Below are 26,672 nucleotides of genomic sequence, written 5' to 3'. Positions count from 1 at the left end.
TAAATGTTTCTATTTATATAACATAAATGCAGTTCATTCTCTAATTTGCAAAGCTGCTTAAACAAATCAAGTATGACAGCTGTGCTCAATAATTATTTTGGTACTATTCCCACAGGACACTGAAAAATTCTATACTAAAATAATTACATTATTAAATTTTGTTGAAGTGGCAAGCTATTATGGGTGAAATCAATAGCTATTTTCAGTCCAGTTCTATTTGTAACATATAGGTAACATTTCTCTAAAATGAATATACTGGTTTTATAACACTATTATTTTTTTTTCTTTTCTTTTTTTTTTTTTTTTGACAGGCAGAGTGGACAGTGAGAGAGACAGACAGAGAGAAAGGTCTTCCTTTTGCCGTTGGTTCACCCTCCAATGGCCGCCGTGCTGCTGCCGGAGCACCGCGCTGATCCAATGGCAGGAGCCAGGTACTTATCCTGGTCTCCCATGGGGGTGCAGGGCCCAAGCACCTGGGCCATCCTCCACTGCACTCCCTGGCCACAGCAGAGAGCTGGCCTGGAAGAGGGGCAACCGGGACAGAATCCGGTGCCCTGATCGGGACTAGAACCCAGTGTGCTGGCACTGCAAGGCGGAGGATTAGCCTAGTGAGCCGCGGCGCCGGCCTGTAACACTATTATTACTTGAACACAAGCCTTTGCCTCCTTCTTATTTCCAATTGCCTAGCTGAGATGGTTAAAACAAAGAAGTTAGAGCCCTGATCAACAATTGCCACAAAATACAAAAACAGTTCCAACTTGGACAGTAGAAATGTCAAATGGTTTCCACTGTTGGTGGCAATGAAAACATGACCCAGCCATCCCACTCCTTGGAATTTACCCAAAGGAAATTAAATTGGCAAATAAAAGAGCTGTCTGTACCTCAATGTTTATTGCAGCTCAATTCATAAAAGCTAAGTCATCAACATAAACGCCCATCAACAGAAGACTGAATAAAGAAATTATGGGATATTTACTCTATGGAATACTGCACAGCGGTAAAAAAAATGAAATCTGATCATTTGCAACAAAATGGAGGAATCTGGAAAACATCATGCTGAGTGAAATAAGCCAGCCCCAAATGGACAAATATCATTTGTTTTCCCTAATCAGTGACAACTAACTGTGCACCTAAAAGGAAACCTGTAGAAGTGAAAGACACTATGAGAAGCAATGACTTTATCAGCCTTTGTCCTGTTGAGGAAGAGCTTACAATTTTATTCTTGCGGCGCTGGCACCCCGGGTTCTAGTCCCGGTTGGTGCACCGGTTCTGTCCCAGTTGCTCCTCTTCCAGTGCAGCTCTCTGCTGTGGCCCGGGAAGGCAGTGGAGGACGGCCCAAGTACTTGGGCCCTGCACCCGCATAGGAGACCAGGAGGAAGCACCTGGCTCCTGGCTTCGGATCGGTGCAGCGCGCCGGCCATAGCAGCCATTTGGGGGGTGAACCAATGGAAGTAAGACCTTTCTCTCTGTCTGTCTCTCTAACTCTGCCTGTCAAAAAAAATTTTATTCTGTTTAGTATTTTCTTTTTCTACTTAATACCATAGGTTGAACTCTTTAATTAACACAGAATTATTCTTAGGTGTTTAAATTCAACTGAAAATTTATCCTGTTAAAAATAAGAGTGGGAGTAAGAGAGGGAGGAGATGTATAGTGTGTCACACACTTCCTCAGACTTACACCTAAGGGTAAAGCTAAAAACTTGCCATGATAATCCAAATACTACTAAGTTGGCAGGTACCAATGCCATCCTACTAGTTAAAGTGATCAGTGTAAGTTCATAACTAATCATAAAGATAGGACTAAATGTCAGAGGGATCAAATAAATAAGACCAGTGTCTGCTAATAATAACTGATAGAATGAAAAAGGAGAGAACGATCCAACAAGGGAAGCAGGATACACAGCAGACTCATAGAATGACACATGCCCTAAACAGCACTCTGGCCTCAGAAACAGCCCTTAAAGCATTCGGATCTGGCTAAAAAGCCCATGGGAATATTTCAGGCATGATGAGCCAAGAAACTGTGGCAAGAAAAATGACCTAAATGGGGCCGGCGCCGCGGCTCACTAGGCTAATCCTCCGCCTAGCAGCGCCGGCACACCGGGTTCTAGTCCCGGTCGGGGTGCTGGATTCTGTCCCGGTTGCCCCTCTTCCAGGCCAGCCCTCTGCTGTGGCCAGGGAGTGCAGTGGAGGATGGCCCAGGTGCTTGGGCCCTGCACCCCATGGGAGACCAGGAGAAGCACCTGGCTCCTGGCTCCTGCCATCGGATCAGCGCGGTGCACCGGCCGCAGCACGCTGGCCGCGGCAGCCATTGGAGGGTGAACCAACGGCAAAGGAAGACCTTTCTCTCTGTCTCTCTCTCTCTCTCACTGTCCACTCTGCCTGTCAAAAAAAAAATGACCTAAATGAAAGATATCTGTGAGTGAGATCCTGGTGGAAAGAAGGGGCCATCAAAGAAGGAGGTACCTTTCTCTGAAAGAGAACTTCCACTTTTCTTATAACCTTGCCTAAATAAAGTCAGCGTTTGCGAACTCAAGTGGCTTCCATAACCTTGGCAGCTCATGACAAGAGCCTTGGGTGATTATTAACATCATAAATAAAAGTGTCAATTGTTAAATCAACAACAGGAGTCACTGTGCACTTGCTCCCCATGTAGGACCTCTGTCCTTAATGTGTTGTACTATGAGAATTAATGGTAAAACTAGTCTTCAAACAGTACTTTATACTTTGTGTGTCTGTGTGGGTGCAAACTGTTGAAATCTTCACTCAGTATAGAATTGATCTTCTGTATATAAAGATAATTAAAAATGAATCTTAATGAAGAATGGGATGGGAGAGGGATTAGGAGATGGGATGGTTTGAGGGTGGGAGGGTGGCTATGGCGAGAAGAACCACTATAATCCAAAAGTTGTACTTTCAAAATTTATATTTATTAAATAAAAGTTTTCTATTAAAAAAGAAATGGGCAAAGGATTTAAACAGACATTTTTCAAAAGAGAAAATCCAACTGGCCAACAGACACAGAAAAAATGTTCAGGATCACTAGCTGTCAGGGAAAGCAAATCAAAACCACAATGAGGTTTTACCTCACCCCTGTTAGAATGGCTCTCCTAAAGAAATCAACAAACAACAAATGCTGGTGAGGATGTCGGGAAAAAGGGACCCTAATCCACTGTTGGTAGAAATGTAAACTGTACAGCCACCATGGAAGACATTTTGGAGATACTTCAGAAATCTGAATATATTCGTACCATATGATCCAGCCATCCCACTTTTGGAAATTTATCCAAGGGAAATGAAATCAGCAAATAAAAGGGGTATCTGCACCTCAATGTTTATTTCAGCTCAATTCACAATAGCTAAAACACGGAATTAAGCTAAATACCTATCTACTGAAGACTGGATAAAGAAATTATGGGATGCCTACTCCATGGAATACTACAAATTATAAAAAAATGAAATCCGGTCATTTGAAACATAATGGATCATTCCAGAAAGCATCATACTTAGTGAAATAAGCAAGTCACAAAAGGACAAATACCATGTTTCTCCCTGATTGGTGCTCTGTTAGAGTACCTAAAAGGAAACCTGAAAATGTGAAACTGACTCTTCAAACAGTTTGAAAAGCAATGACCTAAACAGCCCTCGTCATGACTATTGAGGAACAGTTCTATTTTTATTTTCTTTTTCTTTATGAATACCATTGCTTTAAGTGTTAACCTAACAGAATTAATTGTGTGTATAAAGTCATTTGAAAAATACATCTTGGGGAAAAAGTAAGAGTGGGATTAAGAAATAGAAGAGGAAGTTTGTAACTGTAAAGCTGTATAGTTCTGCATAGGATCCTACAGATTTACTTCTAAGAGTACAGTTTAAAAATGTCCCATTGGACTGCAAATCCCATTAAGCTGAGTGGTAAAAATGCTATCTCAAGTGTTAAAAAGTGATCAATTTTAGTGTTAAAGTGAGCAAATAGATAGACTAAGTGTTAAAGGCACTATACAAATATGATCTAGTGTCCAGTAAAAAGCATAGATAGAAATAAAAAGGAGAGATTGCTCCAACATGGGAAGCAGTCCACACAGCTGACTTATAGAATGATAATTGCTTTAAATAGCACTCTGACCTCAGAATCAGCCCTTAAGGAATTCTGGTCTGGCAGAAAAGCCCATGAGAGCATTTCAGGCATGGAAAGCCAAGGCATGTGGCAAAAAAAAATGTCCTACATGAAGGATTTCCATTAGTGAGATTCCAGTGGAAACAAGGGGCCATCAAAGAAGGATGTAGTTTTCTCTGAAGGGAGGAGAGAACTTCCACTTTGCCTATGGCCTTGCCTAAATACTGATGGAGACTGTGATTTCAAAAGGCTTCCTTAGCCTGGGTAGCTCACAGCAAGAGTCTTGGGTGATCACTGACATACATACAGAGGGAGAGGGAGAGGCGGGAGAGGGAGGAGGGGGAGGGGGAGGGAGAAGGGATAGGGGAGGGGGAGGGGAGGGGAGGAGGGGGAGGGAGAACTTCCATCCACTTGCTCACTCCCAAAGGATTGCAATGGCCAGCTGGGACTTGGCCAGACAGAAGCCTGGAGGTAGGAACACTTTCAGTTTCCTAGGGTAGTGTTAATTGTTAAATTAACAGCAGGAGTCACGGTAGACTTACTCCCCATGTTGGACCTCTGTCCAAAATAAGTCATACTATAAGATTCAACTGTAAAACTTGTTCTCACACAGTTCTTTATATTTAGTGTATGCATATGTGCAAATACTTAGCATAGAGCTGGTCTTCTGTGTATAAAGTTCATTGAAAAAATTAATCTTAATGGGACTGGGAATGGGAGAGGGAAGAGGAAGTAGGGAGGGAGTGGGGGTGGGAGGGTGGGTAAGGTGGGAAGAATCTCTTTCTTTCTTTCTTCTTCTTTTTTTTTTTTTTTACAGGCAGAGTGGATAGTGAGAGAGAGAGAGACAGAGGGAAAGGTCTTCCTTTTGCCGTTCGTTCACCCTCCAATGGCCGCCAAGGCCCACGTACTGCGGCCAGAGCACCGCGCACCGCGCTGATCTGAAGGCAGGAGTCCTGGTCTCCCATGGGGTGCAGGGCCTAAGCACTTGGGCCATCCTCCACTGCACTCCCTGGCCACAGCAGAGAGCTGGCCTGGAAGAGGGGCAACCGGGACAGAATCCGGCACCCCGACCGGGACTAGAACCCGGTGTGCCAGCGCTGCTAGGCGGAGGATTAGCCTATTGAGCCGCAGTGCTGGCTAGAATCACTGTATTTCCAAAGATGTACTCATGAAATTTATACTCATTAAATAAAAGGTTTCCAAAAAAAGGGAACAAGATAAGCAGTCAGAGAAAATGTGCTCCACTGATACAAAAATTAATGCAGGATGAGCATTGTGGCATAGCAGATTAAGCTACTGCCCACACTGTTGGCAGCCCATATGGGTTCTGGTTCAAACCCCAGCTGCTCCATTTCCAATCCATCTCCCTACTAATGCACCTGGGAAAGCACCAGGAGGTAGTCCAAGCACTTGGGCACCGGCACCCATGTGGGAGACTGGATGTGGCTCCTGGGTTTGGCCTGGTTCAGCCCTGACCATTGCAGCCATTTGGGAGTGAACCAGCAGATAGAAGACCCCTGTCTGTAACTCTGCCTTTCAAATAAATAAAATAAGTCTTTAAAAAAAGAAATTAATGAAGGGAAAAAGGGGAGATTCAAATAAATTTTATTCTCAATGTGATTTTAGAGCCTATTTTAGATAGTAAAACCATTTCCAAATGAAAGAATGCATACTTGTTTTTTCTCCTCTGGAATTCTAAGTACAAAATCATTGAAATTTTTTTGGCAGGAAATTAAATCAGACTGCCCTCTCATTTCTCCTCCAGAACACTCAATGGTAGAGGACAGAAATGAAGCCTGTTTTAAGCATTCTGAGGAAAGTTATAATGCTATTATTTGACACTTAAGGAAGCTGTGATTCACAGATAAAAGCAAATGAAAATCCAACACTTCGCCAGGATACAAATGCCCTAGCCAGATGCCAACCACTTGACCAGCCTACAAGTTGGGAGCCACTAAACATCATTTTTTAAAATAAATTACTAGTCTTATGATTTCCATTATAGCAGTAAAAAAAGGACTCCTATGTTATCTACATGAAAACTGGATGAGTAAAGAAGTGATTTCCCAGCATAGAGTTGGAGAGGTGTTTGCAGTGAAATTCTACAGGAAGAACAGGGATACCATGGAATAGTGTGGAAAGTGTGGATGCTCAGCAGTGAGCAAGGACACCACACATGAATCCTGTAGTCAGGGGTTGGAGGAGACGCCAGGTTCTGAGAGCGAGGTGAGGGTAGACTGTGGCAGCTCATGACACTGGTGGTGTTGCATGAGGGAGAACTTGTCGACCACACTTTTAGTCCAGTCTGAAGCTCTTTTGCGGGGATGGGGGAGTTACTCAGCAGAGTAATGCAGCAAAAGAAAACTACATTTCTGGGCTGGCGTCGCAGCTCACTAGGCTAATCTTCCGCCTGCGGTGCTGGCACACCGGGTTCTAGTCCTGGTCAGGGTGCCGGATTCTGTCCCGGTTGCTTCTCTTCCAGGCCAGCTCTCTGCTGTGGCCCGGGAAGGCAGTGGAGGATGGCCCAAGTGCTTGGGCTCTGCACCCGCATGAGAGACCAGGAGGAAGCACCTGGTTCCTGGCTTCAGATTGGAGCAGCATGCTGGCCGGAGAGGCCATTTGGGGGGTGAACCAACGGAAAAGGAAGACCTTTCTCTCTTTCTAACTCTGAGACAGACAGACAGACAGACAGAAGGGAGGGAGGGAGGGAGGGAAAAGAAAAGAAAAGAAAAGAAAAGAAAAGAAAAGAAAAGAAAAGAAAAGAAAAGAAAAGAAAAGAAAAGAAAAGAAAAGAAAAGAAAACCACATTTCTTTCCCTGCAGCATCCCCAAGTGTGAATAGCAGCTGGTGAAGAGAAGGTGCAATTTTGATAACAGTAGGGATTGCGGCAGCTCTCATGCATGTAACCAGTGGATTTTAATAGAGGGGGAAAAATCCATGTTCCCCACTGATTTTGAGTCTGATTTGAAGATTTACAGGGAGCTGGGCACCCACTTAGAACTGTGAAGTGCCCCCATCCTCTTAACCTATCACAGGCTATGGGGCTCAAACTGTCAAAGCAGTAAACCCACAGCCTTTTGGTGAGGACAGGGGAACCTTAGCAGGTGAGTTTATGGTTATGTTGATCATACTCACCCCCTGCTGATAACAAAGGACATCTACCACAACCAAACTAGTTATTACACTAGATAATAGTCCCACCCTTGAGCACCAAGTATTCCCCCGTCCCACCCAGCACATGCCTCTGGGTATTCACTGAAGGAACAGACATCCCACTAAGCCACAGAAGCATAATTCAAAAAATTTACACATCAGTGGAGAAAACCAAGAAGTGTTCCCACAAATGACTAAAATAAATATAAAAATACAAGAAAAAAAAAGATGACAACATGATTCCAACAAAGGCACACATCAATTTCATATTAGAATGTGAAGACAAGGACGATGATGAAATGTCTAAAAAACAATGATTATAGGATTACTCAGAGGCAGTGAGAAGGGAATTCATGAGTTAAAAAAATCCATACATGATATGGATGAAAAAATTGTCCAGGAAGTACAGATTCTGAAGAGAAAAAACTGAAATATTAGAATCTAAAATATAAGTAGCCTAAATTTTCCAATTTAAATATACGAACTGGCAGAATGGATAAAAACCAAGACACATCTATTTGCTGCCTATAGAAACACACCTGAACAACAAAGATACATGCAGACTGAAAGTGAAAGGATGGAAAAAGATATTCCATGCTAACAGAAAGCAAATTTGAGCAGATGTAGCTATGCTAATATCAGACAAAATAGAGTTTAACACAAAAATTGTTAAAAGAGACAAAGAAGGGCACTATGTAACGATAAAGGGATCAATTCAACAGGAACATGTGACTATAGCAAACATATATACACTCAATCTCAGGGCACGTGGCTATTTAAAATAAATGTCAATCTAAAGGGAGACACAGACAACAATACAATGGTAATAGGGGACTTCACACCTCACTTTCATCAATACACAGATCAACCAGACAGAAAATCAACAAAGAAACAACAGAGATAATTGACACTACGGACCAAAAGGACTGGCTGTTATATACAAAATATTTGATCCCACAGTTGAAGAATACACATTCTTTACATCAGTGAACATAACTTTCTCTAGGATAGGCTATACACTAGGGCATAAAGCAAGACTCAGCAAATAAAAAATAATGAAATCATACCATATATCTTTTCTGACTACAATGGGATGAAGCTGGAAATTAATAACCCAAGAATTTCTAGAAAATAAGCAAACACATGGATACTACACAACATGCACTAAATGAATAATGTGTCAAAGAAGAAATAAAAAAAATTTAAAAAATTCTGGAGACAAATAAAGATGACAATAAAAACATCAATACTTAGACAATGCAGCAAAAGCAGTGTTAAAAGAGAAGTTTATAACAATTGATGCCTACTTCAAGAAATTGGAAAGACATCAAATAAATGATCAATGCATCTCAAGACCTCGAAAAACAACAAACCAAACCCCAAATTAGGAGGAAGAAAGAAATGACTAAAAAATACACAAAAATTGAAACCAAAAGACAATACAAAAGATCAATGGAACAAATTTTTTTTCTTTTGAAAAGACAAACAAAATAGATATACCATTAGCCAAACTAACCAAAAATAAAAGGTAGAAGATCCAAATCAGTAAAATCAGGGATGATAAATGAAATATAACAAGGGAAAATGCAGAAATAAAAATAATATCAGAAAATACTACAAATATCTATATTTCTACAAATTAGGGAACAGAAAAAATGGATAGATTCCTGGACATATAAAATCTACCAAAATTGAGTCACATAGTCACTGAAAAACTAAGCAGACCAATAACCAAGATGAAAAATTGAATTAAGGACCCTCCCAACAAAGAAAAGCCTAGAACCAAGATGGCTTCCTTGCTAAATTCTACCAGACTTTTAAAGACAAACAAATCCAATTCTTCCCAAACTATTCAAAAAACTGAAATGGAGGAAAGGCTCTCAAACTCCTTTTATGATGCCCATGTCACCTTAATTCCAAAACTAGAGAAGATATAACAATGAAAGAAAACTATAGACCAAGACCACTGATGAACACAGATGCAAAAATCTTCAACAAAATACTAGCTAATTAATTCAACAACACATCAGAAAGATCATTCATTTGGACCAAGTGGTTTTCATCCCTGTTATGCAGCAATCATTCAACATCCCAAGTCAATAAATGTGACACATTATATTAACAGAATGAAGAATCAAAACCATCTAATTATCATAACAAATGCAGAGAAAACATCTGATAAAATAGAACATCCTAAAACCTTAGACAAATTGGGTATAGAAGGAACATTTCTCAACACAATCAAGGCAATACATAAGAAACCCATAGCCAGCATCTTATTGAATAGGGAAAAGTTGGAAGAATTTCCAGTAAGACCTGGAACCAGAAAATGATACCTACTTTCACTGTTGCTGTACAGTATAGTCCTAGACGCTTTAGCCAAAGTCATTAGGCAAGAAAAAGAAATCAAAAGGATACAAATTGGAAAGGAGTGAGTCAAATTATCCCTATTTGCAAATGACATGATTCTATATACTGGTGGACCAAAAGACTCCACTAAGTTACTATTGAAACTAAAAAGAGAGTTTGGTAAAGTTTCAGGATATAAAATTCACACACAAAAATCAATACCCTTGGTATACCCAGACAATGCCATGGATGCGAAAGAACTTGTAAGTTCAGTCCTATTCACAACAGCAAAAAGAATTTAAATACTTTGGAATAAATTAACCAAATATAGGAATGATCTCTACAACGAAAATTACAAAACATTAAAGAAAGAAATAGAAGACACAAAAGATGGAAATATTTTCCATGTTCATGGATTGGAAAAATTAAAATCATTAAAGTATCCATAGTACTGAAAGCAACTTACAGATTCAATGCAATATCCATATAAATACCTAGTAGATACTTTTCAGATCTAGAAAAAACAATACTAAAATTCACATAGAAACACAAAAGACCCTAAATAGCTAAAGCAATCCTAAACAATAAAAACAAAGCTGGAGACATCATAAGATCAGATTTAAAGACATACTGCAGGGTAGTTATCATCAAAATAGCCTGTTACTACCACAAAAATAGACATGCACGCCAATGGAATAGAAGAGAATCCCCAGAAATTAAGCCCTGCATCTACAACCAAGTGATCTTTGACAGGTAGCTAAAATCAATCCCTGAAGAAAGGACAGTCTACTCAACAAATGGTGCTGGGAAAACTGGATCTCTGCATGCAGAAGTATGGAACAAGACCTCTACCTTCCACCTTATACAAAAATCAAGAAAAAAAATGGATCAAGGATCTATATCTATGACCTGATACCATCTAATTATGAGGAAAATCTTGTGAAAACTCTGCAAGACATTGCCATAGGCAAAGACTTCTTGGAAAAGACCCCAGAAGCACAGACAATCAAAGAAAAAATAGACAAATGGGCATACATCAACCTAAGAAGCTTCTGTACAGCAAAGGAAACACTTAAACTGGCAATTGACGGAATAGGAGAAAATATTTGCAAACTATGAAATGATGAAGGATTAATATGTAGAATCTATAAAGAGCTCAAAAAACCCAACAACAACCAAACAAAACAATCCAGTTAAGAAATGAAATGGGTAAAGGACATAAACAGGCATTTTTCAAATGATGAAATTCAAATGGACAACAGACATGAAAAAATGGTCAGGATCACTAGCTATCAGGGACATGCAACTCACAATTACATTGAGGTTTCACCTTACCCCAGTTACCAAGGATGTCACATAGAAATCAACAAACAGTAAATGCTGCTGAAGATGTAGGGGAAAAGGTTCCCCAATCCATTGATGGTGGGAATGCAAACTAGTACTCTATTGTGAAAGATGTCATGGAGATTCCTCAGAAAGTTGAAACTGGATCCACCATATGATCCAACCATCCCACTCTTATAACTATATAGAAAATATTTAGACATTACAATATCATTGGTTTTACTTCATTGAAAAGTTATTATGAATAATTGACAAAAAACTTTATATGGATGAAATGGTCATTTTTCCATTCAATTACTGCTTATAGTCATTGTCTACATTCCCATTAAATCAGGGTATTATTGCTTTTTATTTGTTAAACTTCTTATTTGGTGAAGTACTAAGCCTTTCTACTGAAATGTAAATTTAAAATATTTTACCTCAAAAGCCAAAAAAAAAAAAAAAAAAAAACCAGAAAGGTAGAAAGGAGGAAGGTGGGAGGGAGGAAAGGTGAGAGGGAGAAAAGGAATATCATAATGTTCTTAGAATTGTATCTATAAATCATATTTAATCTGTTAAAAATTAATTAAAAAGAAAATGAAAATTGAAAAAAATTCAGTGAGTTCAACAACAGTAATATGAGAGGATAAAACAAAAGATAAGATGGGAGGGGTGGGATATGAAATAAAAGGGGACTAGAATGCTTCCACTGGGGCACGTATGAGATTGCTACCAGACATTGTAGGGAGAATGAATTGCTTTAATCTTGCACTACCACCATTCTCTGCAAACTGACCCTCAGAGGGACCAAATGTATAAAAAAAGGGGATGTTGGAGATGAAAACTGAAGAATTTCTTTGTAGGGAGCTGGGGCTAGGGCATGAGTCCCCATTGCTGGACCCTCTGGGGAAAGGAAGGAGACAAGTATTACCATCTAATCCTAAATTCATTAAGGCAGGCACTGTAGGGGGAGGACACAGCAATGTACATTCAAAGTTAGGATAAACAGAAGGCTTGCGTCTGGTTCACAGCTGGAAAAGGTAAAGTGCATCAGGACCTAAGGCTTGATATCTGAGAAGGACTAACTCTGACTGCTTTGTAATTGGACTGAATTAGAGTTTGCTGGGTAAGTGACGTAGCCATGCAGGACAGACTGGGCTTTGTTGTTATCCTATGTCCTCCCAATATGGCACCAGATGCATGAAGAGACTCCCACAACAACAGGCTCTCAAGGATTCAGCACTGTGGTGTAGCAAGGTGGAGTTGTGCCAGCATCCTATATGGGTTCTGGTTTCAGTCTTGGCTGTTCTACTTCTGATCCAGCTCCCTGCTAATGCACCTGGGAAGGCAGTAGGGAATGATTCTAGTGCTTGAATCCCTGTACTCATGTGGGAGACCCAGAAGAAGCCCCTGGCTCCTGGCTCCAGACTTCAGACTGGCCCAGCTCTGGCTGTTGTGGCCATTTAGGGACTTAACCAGCAGATGGAAGAGCCCTCGCTCTCGCCCCCACCCTCGCCCCTCTGCCTTACAAATAAACAAATCTTTTTAAAAAACTACAAAAACAAAAAACACCACTACCAACCAAAGAGGCTCTCAAAAGAGCCTAAGGACTAAACATGTTGTTAATCAGCCAAATGGAATAGAGATGCATCAGTGGGGATCAGATAATTAGAGGAAAGTGAGGAACATCAAAGAGCCCACAGAAGCCTTCCACAAAGTGAGCTTCAGTTACTGCTAGGATCAGAAAGTGCAAAGCCAGTTAACAATGGAGCAGCTCATGGTACTGTGGAGAAAGAATGCAGTCTTGGTTGAAACCTCTCTAGTATCACATACCAAACATAGGAAAAGCAGTTAAGAGACATCCAACAGAACTGGAAAAACATTTGCCAACCATGTATCTGACAAAGGATTAATATCCTGAATATATCAGCAGCTTAAAAACTCAACAACAACAGAAAACCAATCCAGTTGAGAAACAGGCAAGGGACTTCAAGGACAGGTCTCAAGATAAGAAATACAAATGGCCAACAAACCCATGAAAAAAAAATTCTCGACATCACTGGCCATCAGAGAAATGCAAATCAAAACCATGGTATCACTTCATTCTTGTCAGGATGGCTAAAATCCAGACAGAGAATAACAAAATGCTGGCCAAGGGGCTGCCACCGCGGCACAGGTTAATCCTCTGCCTGCAGTGCCGGCATCCCATGTGGGTGCCGGTTCTAGTCCCAGATGCCCCTCTTCCAATCCAGCCCTCTGCTATGGCCTGGGAAAGCAGTAGAAGGTGGCCCAAGTGCTTGGGCCCCTGAACCCCCATGGGAGACCCAAAAGAAGCTCCTGGCTCCTGGCTTTGGATTGGTACAGCTCCGGCCATTGCAACCATCTGGGAGTGAACCAACGGAAGGAAGACCTTTCTCTCGTCACTCCTCTCACTGTTTGTAACACCACCTCTCAAATAAATGAATAAAAATCTTTAAAAAAATGCTGGCAAGGATGTGCAGAGAGGAGAACACTTTACACTGTTGGTGGGAATGCAAATTAGCACAGCACTATGGAAAACAGTGTGGAGATTTCTTTAAAAACTAGAACTAGATTTGCCATATGATCTGGCAGTCCCACTACAGGGTATAAACCCAAAAAACGTGAACACAATGTATCAAAGAGATACCTGCACCACCATGTTTATAGCAGCACTGTTCACAATAGCCAAATTTTGGAAACAATCAAGGTGTCCATCATCAGGTGAATGGATAATGAAAATGCGGTATGTACATATACACAAAGGAATATGATTCAGTTATAAAAAATAACTATCATTTGCAGCAAAATGGATGCAACTGGAGGACATCATTTGTGTGGAATAAGCCAGACCCAGGAAGAAAAATGAGGCATGGTATCAGAGCTGGGCCAGTCAGAATCCAGGAGCCAGAAGCTTTCTCCGGGTCTCCCAAGCAGGTGCAATGGCCTAACAACTTGAGCCATCTTCTACTGCTTTCCCAGGCCATAGCAGAGAGATGGATTGGAAATAGAGCAGCCGGGACTCTTAACAGCGCCCATGTGGGATGCTGGCACTGCAGGCAGTGGCTTTACCTGCTAAGCCACAGCACTGGCCCCAGGAAATATTATAGGGGAGCATTGCTTTTTTTTTTTTTTTTGCATTCTGTTTATCTAGTTACATATTAATCAATTTGGATGAAAGTGTGATTGAGAAATGCTTATGGTTATTACTATGAAGCTATTTGAATTGCCAGAATTTACGAATGAAGAATATTAATTTTCTACTAATATGTTAGTGGTACATAAAATATAACGCAAGGGGTAATTTTCTCCATAAAGCATCTATCTATACACTTTATCACTGAAAATAATGGTAAAGAAGATAAAATAAAACCTAATATTTTATTACATAATATGGATGATATCTTAGAACTGTATTCTGTGAAGAAGGAAGAAGAAATAAGTGAGGAAGAAACAGAACATTTATTCAATATGTAAGATACTGCATTCTATGATAATTATCTCATATAGTCCTCACCAAGGTAAGAAGCTTAGCTTCTTTTGTAATGGGAAAATAAAGACTTAAAATCACAAAGAAATTTATGCAAGATCCTACAGTTAGTGATAAAGAAGTGATCTGAATTACACTTCAATTCTGAAGAGCTTTTCTTTTGCAAAATATAATGGTGAATCAGACAGAAAAGCTTATTTCCTGGCAGTTTGCAGAAGATCAAAGCAGCTGAAGCTAAGCATGAATGGTTCTTGAAATTAAGCCTTGGAATCACAGCTTTTACAAGGATAAAACACAAATGTTGTAGTATATTTTGTTTACTTTCTATACTACTATCACTTTATAGCACTTAGAATGTATAATACTCACTTTCTTAACTACCAACTGGAATGAATTCAGGAAGGGTAGGAATTAATTCTACTCTCCTCCCCAAGAAGAGGTACTCTCTCCCAAGACTCTGCTGCTTGGGGTTAGGAGCAGGGTAATGCAGACACAGTAAAACTGTCTGCTATCCTTTACAATGCATCTTCTCCTGTTTTGTGCACAACAGATATTGTAGTACTTTTACCTGGTTTTCTTAGCTAGAAGAAACATACTTAACCATATGAAGGTCTTTTCATGCTCAAATTCTGTGGCAGGATGAACTCTGGGAAGTTCTATTCTGCCATCTTGCTAACAACTGGATTTAACTCAGTCTTTTTAATTTAATTATTGTTTTGAAGTCAGATGTATCAGACCAAAAACTTATTTACATATAAAAACTTGGAAGGTGTTTATAGGAGCATGCCTTTAGCCTAGCAGTTAAGATGTCTGCATCAAGTGTCTGGGTTTGATTTTCACTTCTTGCTCCTGACTCCAGCAGACAATGAAGGCAGCAGGAAATGGTTCAAGTACTTGGGTTCCTGACACCCATGTGGGAAATGTGGATTATATTCCTGGTTCCTAACTCTGGTATTGATATGGAATAAGGCAGGTAGTTAGATTAGGGCCTCGAGCTGGAAGCCACACCACCCCTGCCTATGAAATCCTATCCATCCTCTTGTCAATCAAAAGGACCCCCTTCCCCAGGATGTTCCTCCTCTGACCTAGGGGTGGTTCCATGTAACCACTCCCCTTTCTAAACTCCTAAGAAGCCTGGCAATGGGGAGGAGGCTCTCTTTCCCTTCCCATGGACATTGAGGAACAATGTACTGAAATTCCTCTATTCATGTGGACCCAGAGCAAGCAGAGTATTGAAATTTATTTCTCTTCCCTTCATGGCCCCATTCTTCCTGAACAACGCCCACCTGTGTGTGTGTTTTCCTCACCTTTTATCACTTTGTACACTGAATTTGTGCCTGTACTAAGAACACTTCTCCAAGTAAGAGGCAAGAGCCTAGAATAGGAATTTAGAACTAACTTAGCCCACAATAGCACCTGTGCAGCCTTGGCCACTGCAGGTCTTTGGGAAGTGAACCAGGAGATGGGAGCTCTCTGTTTCTGAACTCTCCAATAAAATTTTAAAAAATAAAAAAGGCGATTCATCTAACTTACCCAACTATTTGATAAATATCTTCAGACTTTCCTTCACGCAATTTCAGTATCCAAGCACCTGGGTTTGCTTTTAATTGAAAATAACCCTTTTAAGGTGGGGAAAAAATAGAATTTTATGACCAAAATCATTCACTGTTCACTAAAGACTATACATGAATCATCCAAGAAAGTGTTTACCATGAAACAAGTAAATTCCGTAAATGAATTCAAAAGGAGAATTTACAATGACCTATGACAGCACGTATTCAAAGTATGCTTGTTCACATTTTTAATTAACTTACTCAAGAATTCAATTTGCCTTTCTGTGAGTTGTTCAAAAGTAAGAGAACACAGACTATTTTCTCTTACTGTTAGCAAACACCTAGAGAATTTCATCAAAGCATCTACTTTAAATATACCAATTAAATATGTGAAACACTTACAAGATTCGCCATCACTACTGTATCTACCATAACAGGTTGAGTTTTTGTGCCTAGTGTAAACTGCAGACCCCGAGGAGGTTGTTCTGTCATTGAATTAAAGCAATGTCCTTCAAGTAGTAGATATTCTAGTTCATATTCTGCTGTAACAGTTCTCTCAATCTGTGGTGGAAACATGATTATATTAGTAGCCTTCATAAAACAAATTCAACAATAAATATATATGATTTTAATATCAATGTGTTTTGGTAGATAACTTCAACTGTTTTTTTTCATCAGTGACCTTATTAGCTGAATCAAATTCTTTAAGATAAAAGCCCATGATGGACTTTTTTCTTATGACATCATTTCTACCCCAATCTCATGTAAATACACCAACATCATCAGGCAGGAGAAATGATATAGACCTGGATATGTGCTCTGGAATTTGTAATGCTCTAAGGATGTCTTTGAGACAAATTTGATGGGATATTCCTTAAAGACTCTGTTACAGTTTGATGCTGCCCTGAAAAACCTACTTCAGAGTGTGCAAGTAAGCTAAGTTATTGTCCCTTGCTTTCTTTTTCAGAAAGTTTTTCAACTTTTCAGAAATTTATGCTTGTAATTATTTAAGTGCAGTTCACTTTTAATCAATTTTTAAAAATGTTAATTTTCTTCAGTGAAGTCACCAATTTTCATTTTTGTCACAACTCAAAATATTCACTTAAAATAGATGACAATATGCTTTTTGTTTTATTATCAATAGTGTTTCTATTCTGAGAATTTATTTATTTATAATTTATTTATTTATTTATTTGAAAGTCAGAGAGAGATCTCCCATTTACTGGTTCACTTTTCAAGTGTCTAACAGTTGGGTCTGGGCCAGGCTGAAGCCAGGAGCCCAAAGCTCAATACAGGTCTCTAACATGGGTGGCAAAATTAATCTTTGCACTTCCACACAGAGAGAAAGCACCCAAAGACTAAACATTCCTTTAAATATTAATATTGATATCTATTTATATTTTTCATAATTTTTTCCTAGGAAAGTGTAACTTTTTTTACTTAATATGGTTTTCTCAGAACATCTGCTTGTCTCTATTGCTAGACATTACCACTGTCTCCAGATTATCCTTTATTGCAAATAGCATATTTTAGGGCTAAATTTTTTCTATACTTCACATAAACAATGTAACACAAAAATAAAACAAAGAGCTATTTTCACGTAGTTTTGGAATTTTGTTCAGCAGACTAAGACAGTTATGCTATTTATATTTATTTCATCATATCAAATTTTGACACTACTGTTTGGTATGCTTCAGATTCAGAGTTACTTGGAAATATTCTGTATTCTGTATTTTTCCTGTTAATACCTCAGAAATAGATAACTTCTGGATACAGTATTTAATGGAATCTTGTTCTTATAATTTTATTGCTTTGAAAAATAAGAAGTAATTTCTCTGAAAACAGTATTTGCTTCAATAACTTTAGATTTCTAATTAGTTGTAGAAATTACTTTTCCAGTGATGAACTTCATATACTTAATTAACCTGTATCCAGAGTCCTTATACAAATTTTCTTGAATGGTTTCACAATATAAAAGAGTTAAAAGTTAAGAGATCCAAGATAGATCATCTAGCTCAACTCCTCATTTTACAGGAAATTGTATCTACAGATATTTTGCAGTAAAGCTTGATAGCTTTGTTCCTATTATATTCTAAAGCAGACACCAAATATATTTAACCAATTTATGACTAGTGTCTTCTTCATTTTGCATTAATGTGAAACTTTCTCATTCATATATATCTGTAAAATAGACTTAGTCAAATCACAACACCCAAAACAGCCAATTTCTTTTCCAAAGGGTTCACAGTTGTAAATAAATGAAGTTTTCTAATAATTTTATAAAGGTGATTTAATTAGTTCTAATATTCAAGCTATATTTTTTAACAATATGAAAGTTAATGACCTTTATTGATGTTTACATTTCCAACTCTCCTTTCTATCCAAAAGATACTTTTTGGGGCTTGCATCAGTACACAGTGGGTTAAGCCTGCAATGCTGGCATGGTTTGAGTCCTGGCTGCTCCACTTCCAAACCAGCTCCCAACTAATGCACTTGGGAAAGTAGTGCAAGATGGCCCAAATCCTTGTGCTGCTGTACCTCTGTGGGAGACCTAGGAGTTCCAGGCATCTGATTTCAAGCCTGGTCCAGCCCCAGCAATTCTGGCCATTTGGGGAGTAACCCAGTGGAGGGAAGATCTCTCTGACTCTGCCTTTTGAATAAATCAAACAACTTGTATACAAGATAAGAATTTAATACCTTTCAAGCATGACTCAGGAAGCAAATGAAATTTATAAAAAGATTTATTCTGTGGCTATTTAAAGAGTGTCTTCTTTTAAAATAGATTAGGTTTAATTGCAAAGATTAGCATTTGTGTTAACAATTATCTTTTTTTAAGCATTTTTTTTTTTCAAAAACAGTTTATCTGAAAGGCAGTCACAGAGAGAAGGGGGAAGAGGGGTAAGGGGAGAGGAGGAGAGAGAGAGAGGGAGGGATAGAGAGGGAGAGGAAGGGAGAGAGGAAGAGAGAGAGAGATGGGGGGAGGAAGGGAGAGAGGGAGAAAGAGAGAGAAAGACATGTTCTGTCCACTGGTTCACTTCCCATAGGGCTATAACAACCAGGGCAAGGCCAAGCTGAAGCCAGGAGTTTCATCCAGGTCTCCCTCATGGATGGCAGGGCCCCAAGAACTTGAGCCATTTTCCATTGCTTTCCCAGGCACATTAGCAGGAAGCTTAATTGGAAGCAGAGCTGCTGGGTCTTGAACCGAAACCCATATGGGATGCTGGTGTTGCAGGCAGTGCTTAACCTGCTATGTCATGACACCAGCCCCAATAATTATCTTTAAATCTTACTTGTTATTCAAGTATTTCTGCTGCTAATCATGCAATTTTGTATCATTCCAATGACACATGCTCCAAAGCAAACAAGCAGTAACATTGATCTTGATCTGTGACCTGAACTCTGACAAGCTGCCTGACAGTTGGGAATGTGAACTTTGAGAAACTATTCATGCCCAAAGGATGAGGAATAAACCCAGGAAAAGTGAAAGTAAGAAATGAGTTTTAGGGGCCGGTGCTGTGGCATAGTGGGTAAGGCCGCCGCCTGCAATGCCAGCATCCCATATGGACGCCAGTTTGAGTCCCGGATGCTCCACTTCTGATCCAGCTCTCTTCTATGGCTTGGGAAAGCAGTAGAAGATGGCCTAAGTCCTTGGGCCCCTACACTCACTTGGGAGACCCAGAGGAAACTGACTCTGGATCTGTGCAGCTCCGGCTGTTGCAGCCATCTGAAGAATGAACAGGCGGATGGAAAACCTCCTCTCTCTGTCTCTCTCTCTGACAGGTAGTGTTACAGATAGTGAGAGAGTGAGAGTGAGAGTGAGAGTGAGAGTGAGAGTGAGAGTGAGAGTGAGAGAGAGAGAGAGAGAGAGAGAGAAAGGTCTTCCTTCCATTTGTTCACTCCCCAAATGGCCACCATGGCCGGTGCTGCTCAGATCTGAAGCCAGGAGCCAGGTGCTTCCTCCTGGTCTCCCATGTGGGTACAGGGACCCAAGCACCTGCGCCATCCTCCACTGCCTTCCCGGGCCACAGCAGAGAGCTGGACCGGAGGAGGAGCAACTGGGACTAGAACCCAGCGCCCATATGGGATGCCAGCATCGCAGGCAGAGGATTAACTAAATGAGCCATGGCGCTGGCCCCAGCTGCTGAAATTTTCACCAGCAGACTCCATTTAAAACCTTTTCTAAATTGTGTTAAATCCCCCACTGTGAACTTTTCACACTGTTGGTTAGTGTCTTTGGAATTACCTGCTTGATATATAATGAAACACTTACTTTATGAAGAATCTAATAGATTCTGTTAAGAGATTTGACTAATCATGAAGAAAACAGGAATTTTTTTAAAAACTTCTTTCCAAATTTACTTCTTTACAAAATTTACTTCTAAATTTTTTGCCATAAATTTTATTATTTCCCCCTTTTTTCGCTTGACTTGTTGAACTGATTTCAGATAATGGTTATGACTCTCTTTTAGCTTCTTTCTTAAGGGGTCCAGTTGGGGGTACTGGTGAATATGTTACATGGATTAAAAAGAAGTTTACCAAGAAGGAAAGCTTTAGGCAAAAGGCAACACATAAGAAGTGCAAAATACAAATATGATGAACAACTTCAGGCAAACTATTAAAGGTACATGCTTATGCTTTGGTCAAGGTAATGGCTACAATTTAAAGGAGATGCCACCCACAGAGAAGATTTGGAAATAAGCCAAAGGGAGGATACTGAGAAAAAGAAATATTTATCTCCCAGTTTCTGGACACCAATTCTAAATTTTTTTTTTTTTTTTTGACAGGCAGAGTGGACAGTGAGAGAGACAGAGAGAAAGGTCTTCCTTTGCCGTTGGTTCACCCTCCAATGGCCGCCAAGGCCCATGCGCTGCGGCCGGCACACTGCGCTGATCCGATGGCAGGAGCCAGGTACTTATCCTGGTCTCCCATGCGGTGCAGGGCCCAAGCACCTGGGCCATCCTCCACTGCACTCCCGGGCCATAGCAGAGAGCTGGCCTGGAAGAGGGGCAACCGGGACAGAATCCGGCGCCCCGACCGGGACTAGAACCTGGTGTGCCGGTGCCGCAAGGCGGAGGATTAGCCTAGTGAGCCACAGCGCTGGCCGATGTTTCTTTTTTTTTTAATTTTTGTTATTTTTGAATAATTTTTCTCATTTTGAATTTTTTTTTTTTTTTTTTTTTTTTTTTTTTTTTTTTTTTTACAGGCAGAGTTAGACAGTGAGAGAGAGAGCAACAGAGAGAAAGGTCTTCCTTCCATTGGCTCACCCCCAAAATGGCTGCTCCGGCTGGTGCGCTGCACCAATCCGAAGCCAAGAGCCAGGCGATTCCTCCTGGTCTCCCATGCGGGTGCAGGGCCCAAGCTCTTGGGCCATCCTCCACTGCCTTCCCGGGCCATAGAGGAAAACTGGACTGGAAGAGGAGCAACCGGGACAGAACTGGTCCCCCAACCAGGACCAGAACCCAGAGTGCTGGCACGGCAGGCAGAGGATTAGCCAAGTGAGCCGCTTTGAAGTCAATTTTCAAAAACAGTAAGTTTATTTTAGAATATTCTTTTTGTCCTGTGGACTGAATGACAACACATGAACAAGAACAATCTGACTATTTGGTAGAGAAATTCATATTGGAGGTGATGGGAAGCAGCTATACGTAGTCTGCAGGATAACAGCGAATTCAGTTTCCTGCTTTTTGGTCTAATTTAAAATTTCCTTCTCTGGTAGCACTGAAAAGTAGGGAAAAAAAACCTTTGAATCTTTCTGAGTTAAAAACTGAACTTGAAGTACAAAATAGGTACTTAAAAGTGGCCTTGTATCCATCTCCCTATTTTATACCTTACTCATTTTAAAGCAGTCTTTGGGGCTAACAGCCTGAGGCAATAACAAAGTTAAGGGCTCTCAGGAAGCTGGAAAACTAGAGAAGCTGAATTTGAAAGTTAGGGAAATCTGAAAATCAAAGGAAAAGCCTGAGCCAGGCCCTAGAATAATAAAGAAGAAAATTCTGGTGAGCATTCACTCGCTTGCAACAATTGTGTATAGCTGGTAAGAATTTATCCCAGTCTCTCTATGATTTTACGCCATAACTTACATCCTTTAAGTGAATATTATCAAGGTCACAATTGCTGTGTACTGTTTCAACCAACCAGCCTTCCGGAGTAATCATGTTGAGGGTTAGAAGAGGTGATTCAGGGATATCCACAAATTTTGCCATGGGTCCAAGAGAAGGAACATTATCAGACCCTGACATCACTTCTGGCTCCAGAACAAAACGGTAAAAGCTGTTGATAAAACATAAAAATATATATTATAATAAAATTCAGATTAATATTTATTCTAAAGTATTTTAAATGTGGAAATGGCCTAACAACATAAGAAAATCTGAAATCAAATTGAAACACACTACTATAGAAAAGTTAATGCTTATAAGTAGACAATTATTATTTTGTTGGCACTTTAAGACTATATATATCATATAGCTTTGTTAATTATTTCTTACCAAACCTGATTAGAATTCTTTAATGACATACCTGATTTATGCAGGCTAACATAGTGTAAGATCTTTATTCACTCACTGATTCATCTTTAAATTTGACCATGGTCTACTTACCACTACTACCAATATGAAGAGAAATGACACCCAGGAAATAAGTAAGAGTCAGTTGAAATTCTAAGTAGAAATCTTAATATTTTAATGAAAATCAAACAGGATTGAGTTGCAATTCGCTGCTTAAAAAAGCTGTTAAGACATATATGCAGTTTTATTGTATTTTAGACTTATCTCTCAATATCACATATGTGAATAACAGTTACTTTCACTATCTTGAGACTGCGAGCAAGGCATCAATTGTGTTCTAAGTCTCTCAAAGCTCAACATGGAGGAAGATCTATTTCCAGGATCATCTCATTCCTTAAGAGCTATCAAAATGAGTGCTGTAGTTACCTTCCTGTGGTTGGCTGGGGACAGACTACAGTTGCTGGCTACCTTCAGTATGTCTCATGAGAAGCACACAAAAGGAGCCGAAGAGAAAGGATGCCATCAAGACCAAAGTCACCACCTTTTACAAGCAAGACAATCTATCACTTTGTCCTATTTTGTTCATAAGAATCAAATAATTAGGTCTAGACCTCACTCCTGGAGAATTTATGAAGAATGTGAATCCCAGGCAGCAATATTCATTGAGAGACCCAGAGAAGAAGAAAGAAGGGAGAGGAAGGGAAAAAAGGAGAGGAAAAGAGGAGGAGGAGGAAGTAGAAGAAAGAGGGGTAAGAGGAGGAAGAAGAGGGGGAGGAAGAAGAGCAAGAAGAGGAAGTAGTAGTAGTAGGCAGAAATACAGAAAAGAACAACCACGGAGTAATGTACAAAGCAAGTACTTATTGCTGTCAAAAGTAGAGAAAAATGTCACAGACGAAGTACCTCAGAGATGCTGCAAATAACAATTTCTTTGTGATCCAATAAAAACAATTTTACCCGTGACTGAGACACTTGTATCCCATTTGGGAATGCTGATTTGAGTCCTGGCTGCTGTGTTTCTTATCCAGCTTCCTCTAATGTGCCTGTGAGGGCAATGGATCACGGCCAAATTACTTGGGCCTCTACCACCCATGTGGGAGACCATGACAGAGTTCCAGGGTCCTGGTTTGGTCTTGCCCAGATGCACTGGGGAGTGAGCCAGTAGACAGAAGAACTCTCTTTCTCTGTCTCTCCCTCTTTCACAACTGTTCTGCTTTTCAAATAAAATTAAATGGTTTTTTTTTTTTTTTTTTTTTTTTTTTTTTGACAGGCAGAGTGGACAGTGAGAGAGAGAGACAGAGAGAGAAAGGTCTTCCTTTTGCCGCTGGTTCACCCTCCAATGGCCGCCGCTGCAGCCGGCGCACCGCGCTGATCCTGGCAGGAGCCAGGAGCCAGGTGCTTTTCCTGGTCTCCCATGGGGTGCAGGGCCCAAGCACCTGGGCCATCCTCCACTGCACTCCCTGGCCATAGCAGAGAGCTGGCCTGGAAGAGGGGCAACCGGGACAGAATCCGGCGCCCCAACCGGGACTAGAACCCGGTGTGCCGGCGCCGCAAGGTGGAGGATTAGCCTATTGAGCCACGGCGCCGGCTCAAAATTAAATGTTTTAAAAATATAAGGAAAAAAGACCCAATTTCAGTTGCAAAGAATATGCTTCAGCTAGTCTTTACTGGGAGGTATGGTGAATGACTGATGAAGGGAGAAGATGGCCATTTTCTGAAGAAGTTTAGAGGAGTAAAGAAGAAAGGTCAGTACGCTGGAGAAGAGGAAATTTTGAAAGCAATTTTAAAAAACCATACAACTTTAATGACTGAACAAAAAAGGCTAGTGGAGAAGTTAAAAAAATAAAGAATAGGAAGAATGTGTGATAAAGCAGGGAACAAGAACAAATGGGAAAACATGAGATCAAAACAGAGAAGGAATATTAACCTTAAGAAAGGGGAGGGCCAGCGCCATGGCTCAACAGGCTAATCCTCCGCCTAGCAGTGCTGGCACCCCGGGTTCTAGTCCCGGTCGGGGTGCCGGATTCTGTCCCGGTTGCCCCTCTTCCAGGCCAGCTCTCTGCTATGGCCCGGGAGTGCAGTGGAGGATGGCCCAGGTGCTTGGGCCCTGCACCCCATGGGAGACCAGGAGAAGCACCTGGCTCCTGCCATCGGATCAGCGCAGTGTGCCGGCCGCAGCGCATGGGCCTTGGCGGCCATTGGAGGGTGAACCAACGGCAAAGGAAGACCTTTCTCTCTGTCTGTCTCTCTCACTGTTCACTATGCCTGTAAAAAATAAATAAATAAATAAATAAATAAATAAATAAATAAAAGAAAGGAGAGGGATTCCTCATTCTACACAAAGGAAGGCCAAAGAAGTAAAGGAGAAGTAAGGAGTTGAGGAATTCCTTCTAATTACCTTTCTCATAAAAGGCAAAGACCAGGAAAAAACGTGCATGTTAGTTTGTTTGATACATGCTACTGAGTAAATAAGATTCTGCTGAACTAGAGAATAAAAAGAAAATGACACGTTAACTTGACATTCTAGTATATTAGGTATCGTATCACCAAGAGAAGTCAAGTTCTTTCCTTTCCAACACATTATGCTTGCTTATACAAGGAATCTCTAAAAAGTTCATAGAAAATGCCTGTTATCTTCTAATTACATTTCCTTGGACTTTTGAGAGCCCTCTATTTACTTAATTCTTTACTCTTTATTATGCATTCCAGAGTTTTATAGAGTTACTGTGGAGAGGATCCCCACTATTTTGAATAAACAATATGTACTCACATAACTAAACTTTGGATTAATGGCTATAAAAATGTAAAGGAAAATTTTGTTCAGATTTACAAGGGCATATGATTAAATTTGAGATAGAAAAGATATATGAAAACTAAATAAGATAAAGACAAGAGTCTCAGGAGGGCAATGAATGAACCTAAAATTCCATTTGCATTTTCTATACTTTCCATTTTATTGCTTTTCAAGTATTAAAATACTTAACATTTTAAATGTCTGCTCAAGGCAATAATCTACAACAAATCTTAGAAAAGTAATCAAAGGATTAACAGAAAGCTACTTTTGTCTCATGAGTATTATTTAGATCTATAAAATTAAATGATATAGAGAAAATCTCATTAATAAGTTCTATAAAGCTATACTAGTCCAGTGGTGTACATCCTTTTTTCTTCCCAATGATACCTGGAAGATACTGAATATTCCTATAAGTAACGGTGGCTCACAATGATAGCGATTCTGATTCAGAAAGGATATATTTTTCTCCTTCTGTAGAAACGTTAATTCAATAGAACAGTATTAATGAAGAATATTTGTATATAATGATAAGCAACATTTTCTTTATCATGGACAGATTATTCCAAGCTAACTGTACCCCAACACCCTAAAAAAGTAACTATGATGATATAAAAATAATTTAATAATTCACCTCTAAGTAAGTACTGAAAGTACAGCTAAACCATAAGTAACGTCATTCAATTTTATTTCCCATTGATTTATTTCTAAATAGGTATTCCAGATCACATTTCAAGAAATATCCATGGGTAAATATAAATCCATGTAAATTCTGGGATTAGATTGGATAAATTTATACAGTTCAGTTATTTTCATTTCACACCCATTTTACATCAATTGCAGATAATATAACTTCTAGTAATCTGATCTATTTCAGGGAAGCACATTGTGAAGGAGAAAAAAAAAGTGAAAAATGGCTCTCCTTTTTTCTTGTTAGCATTTGCCAATTTTTAAAAGCAGAATTATGTTCAGACTCACCTGTCTAAAGGGGCTTCTGAAAGCTTACCCCTACAGTTCATGAACAACTTCATCTTCATGTTGATAATCTTGCCAAGTACCTATTTTAAAAAGTTCCCCCATTTAAAATTAGACAATATTATCAACTAACATTTATTGAACATATATTGTATAGTAGTAACTGCATTACCACTTTATATTCATTATCTCATTCCATTCTTATGATATCCTGATAGGCAGTACTTTGTAATTGAGGCAAAGAAAGATTCAGTAATTTGCCCAAGTTCACAAATCAGTCATGCAAGAGGTAAGATTTGAACTCCAACAGTTGATTTCAATATACCAGGGTTACACTGTCTTCTTTCTGCATAATGAAAATTTCTTTCATAGGATCTAAATTTCCTTACTATTGAAGAACA

General features: G+C 39.7%; 1 protein-coding gene across 7 annotated transcripts in view; it reads right to left on the bottom strand.

The window, feature by feature from the left end:
- UGGT2 (UDP-glucose glycoprotein glucosyltransferase 2) overlaps positions 1-26,672 on the bottom strand; it is a 249,271-nt gene that overhangs the window by 51,175 nt on the left and 171,424 nt on the right. For all 7 annotated transcript variants that reach the window (XM_070048689.1, XM_070048688.1, XM_008260110.4 and 4 more), the window contains 4 exons: positions 26,275-26,354; positions 22,083-22,272; positions 16,405-16,563; positions 15,983-16,068 (listed from right to left, as the gene is read on the bottom strand). In XM_070048689.1, the coding sequence (XP_069904790.1) occupies positions 15,983-16,068; positions 16,405-16,563; positions 22,083-22,272; positions 26,275-26,354 (515 nt within the window). The remainder of the gene's footprint in view (positions 1-15,982; positions 16,069-16,404; positions 16,564-22,082; positions 22,273-26,274; positions 26,355-26,672) is intronic.

This window comes from Oryctolagus cuniculus, chromosome 9 (assembly GCF_964237555.1).
Source record: "Oryctolagus cuniculus chromosome 9, mOryCun1.1, whole genome shotgun sequence".
Classification (NCBI taxonomy): Eukaryota; Metazoa; Chordata; class Mammalia; order Lagomorpha; family Leporidae; genus Oryctolagus; species Oryctolagus cuniculus.
This window is presented reverse-complemented; position numbering and strand designations above follow the sequence as displayed.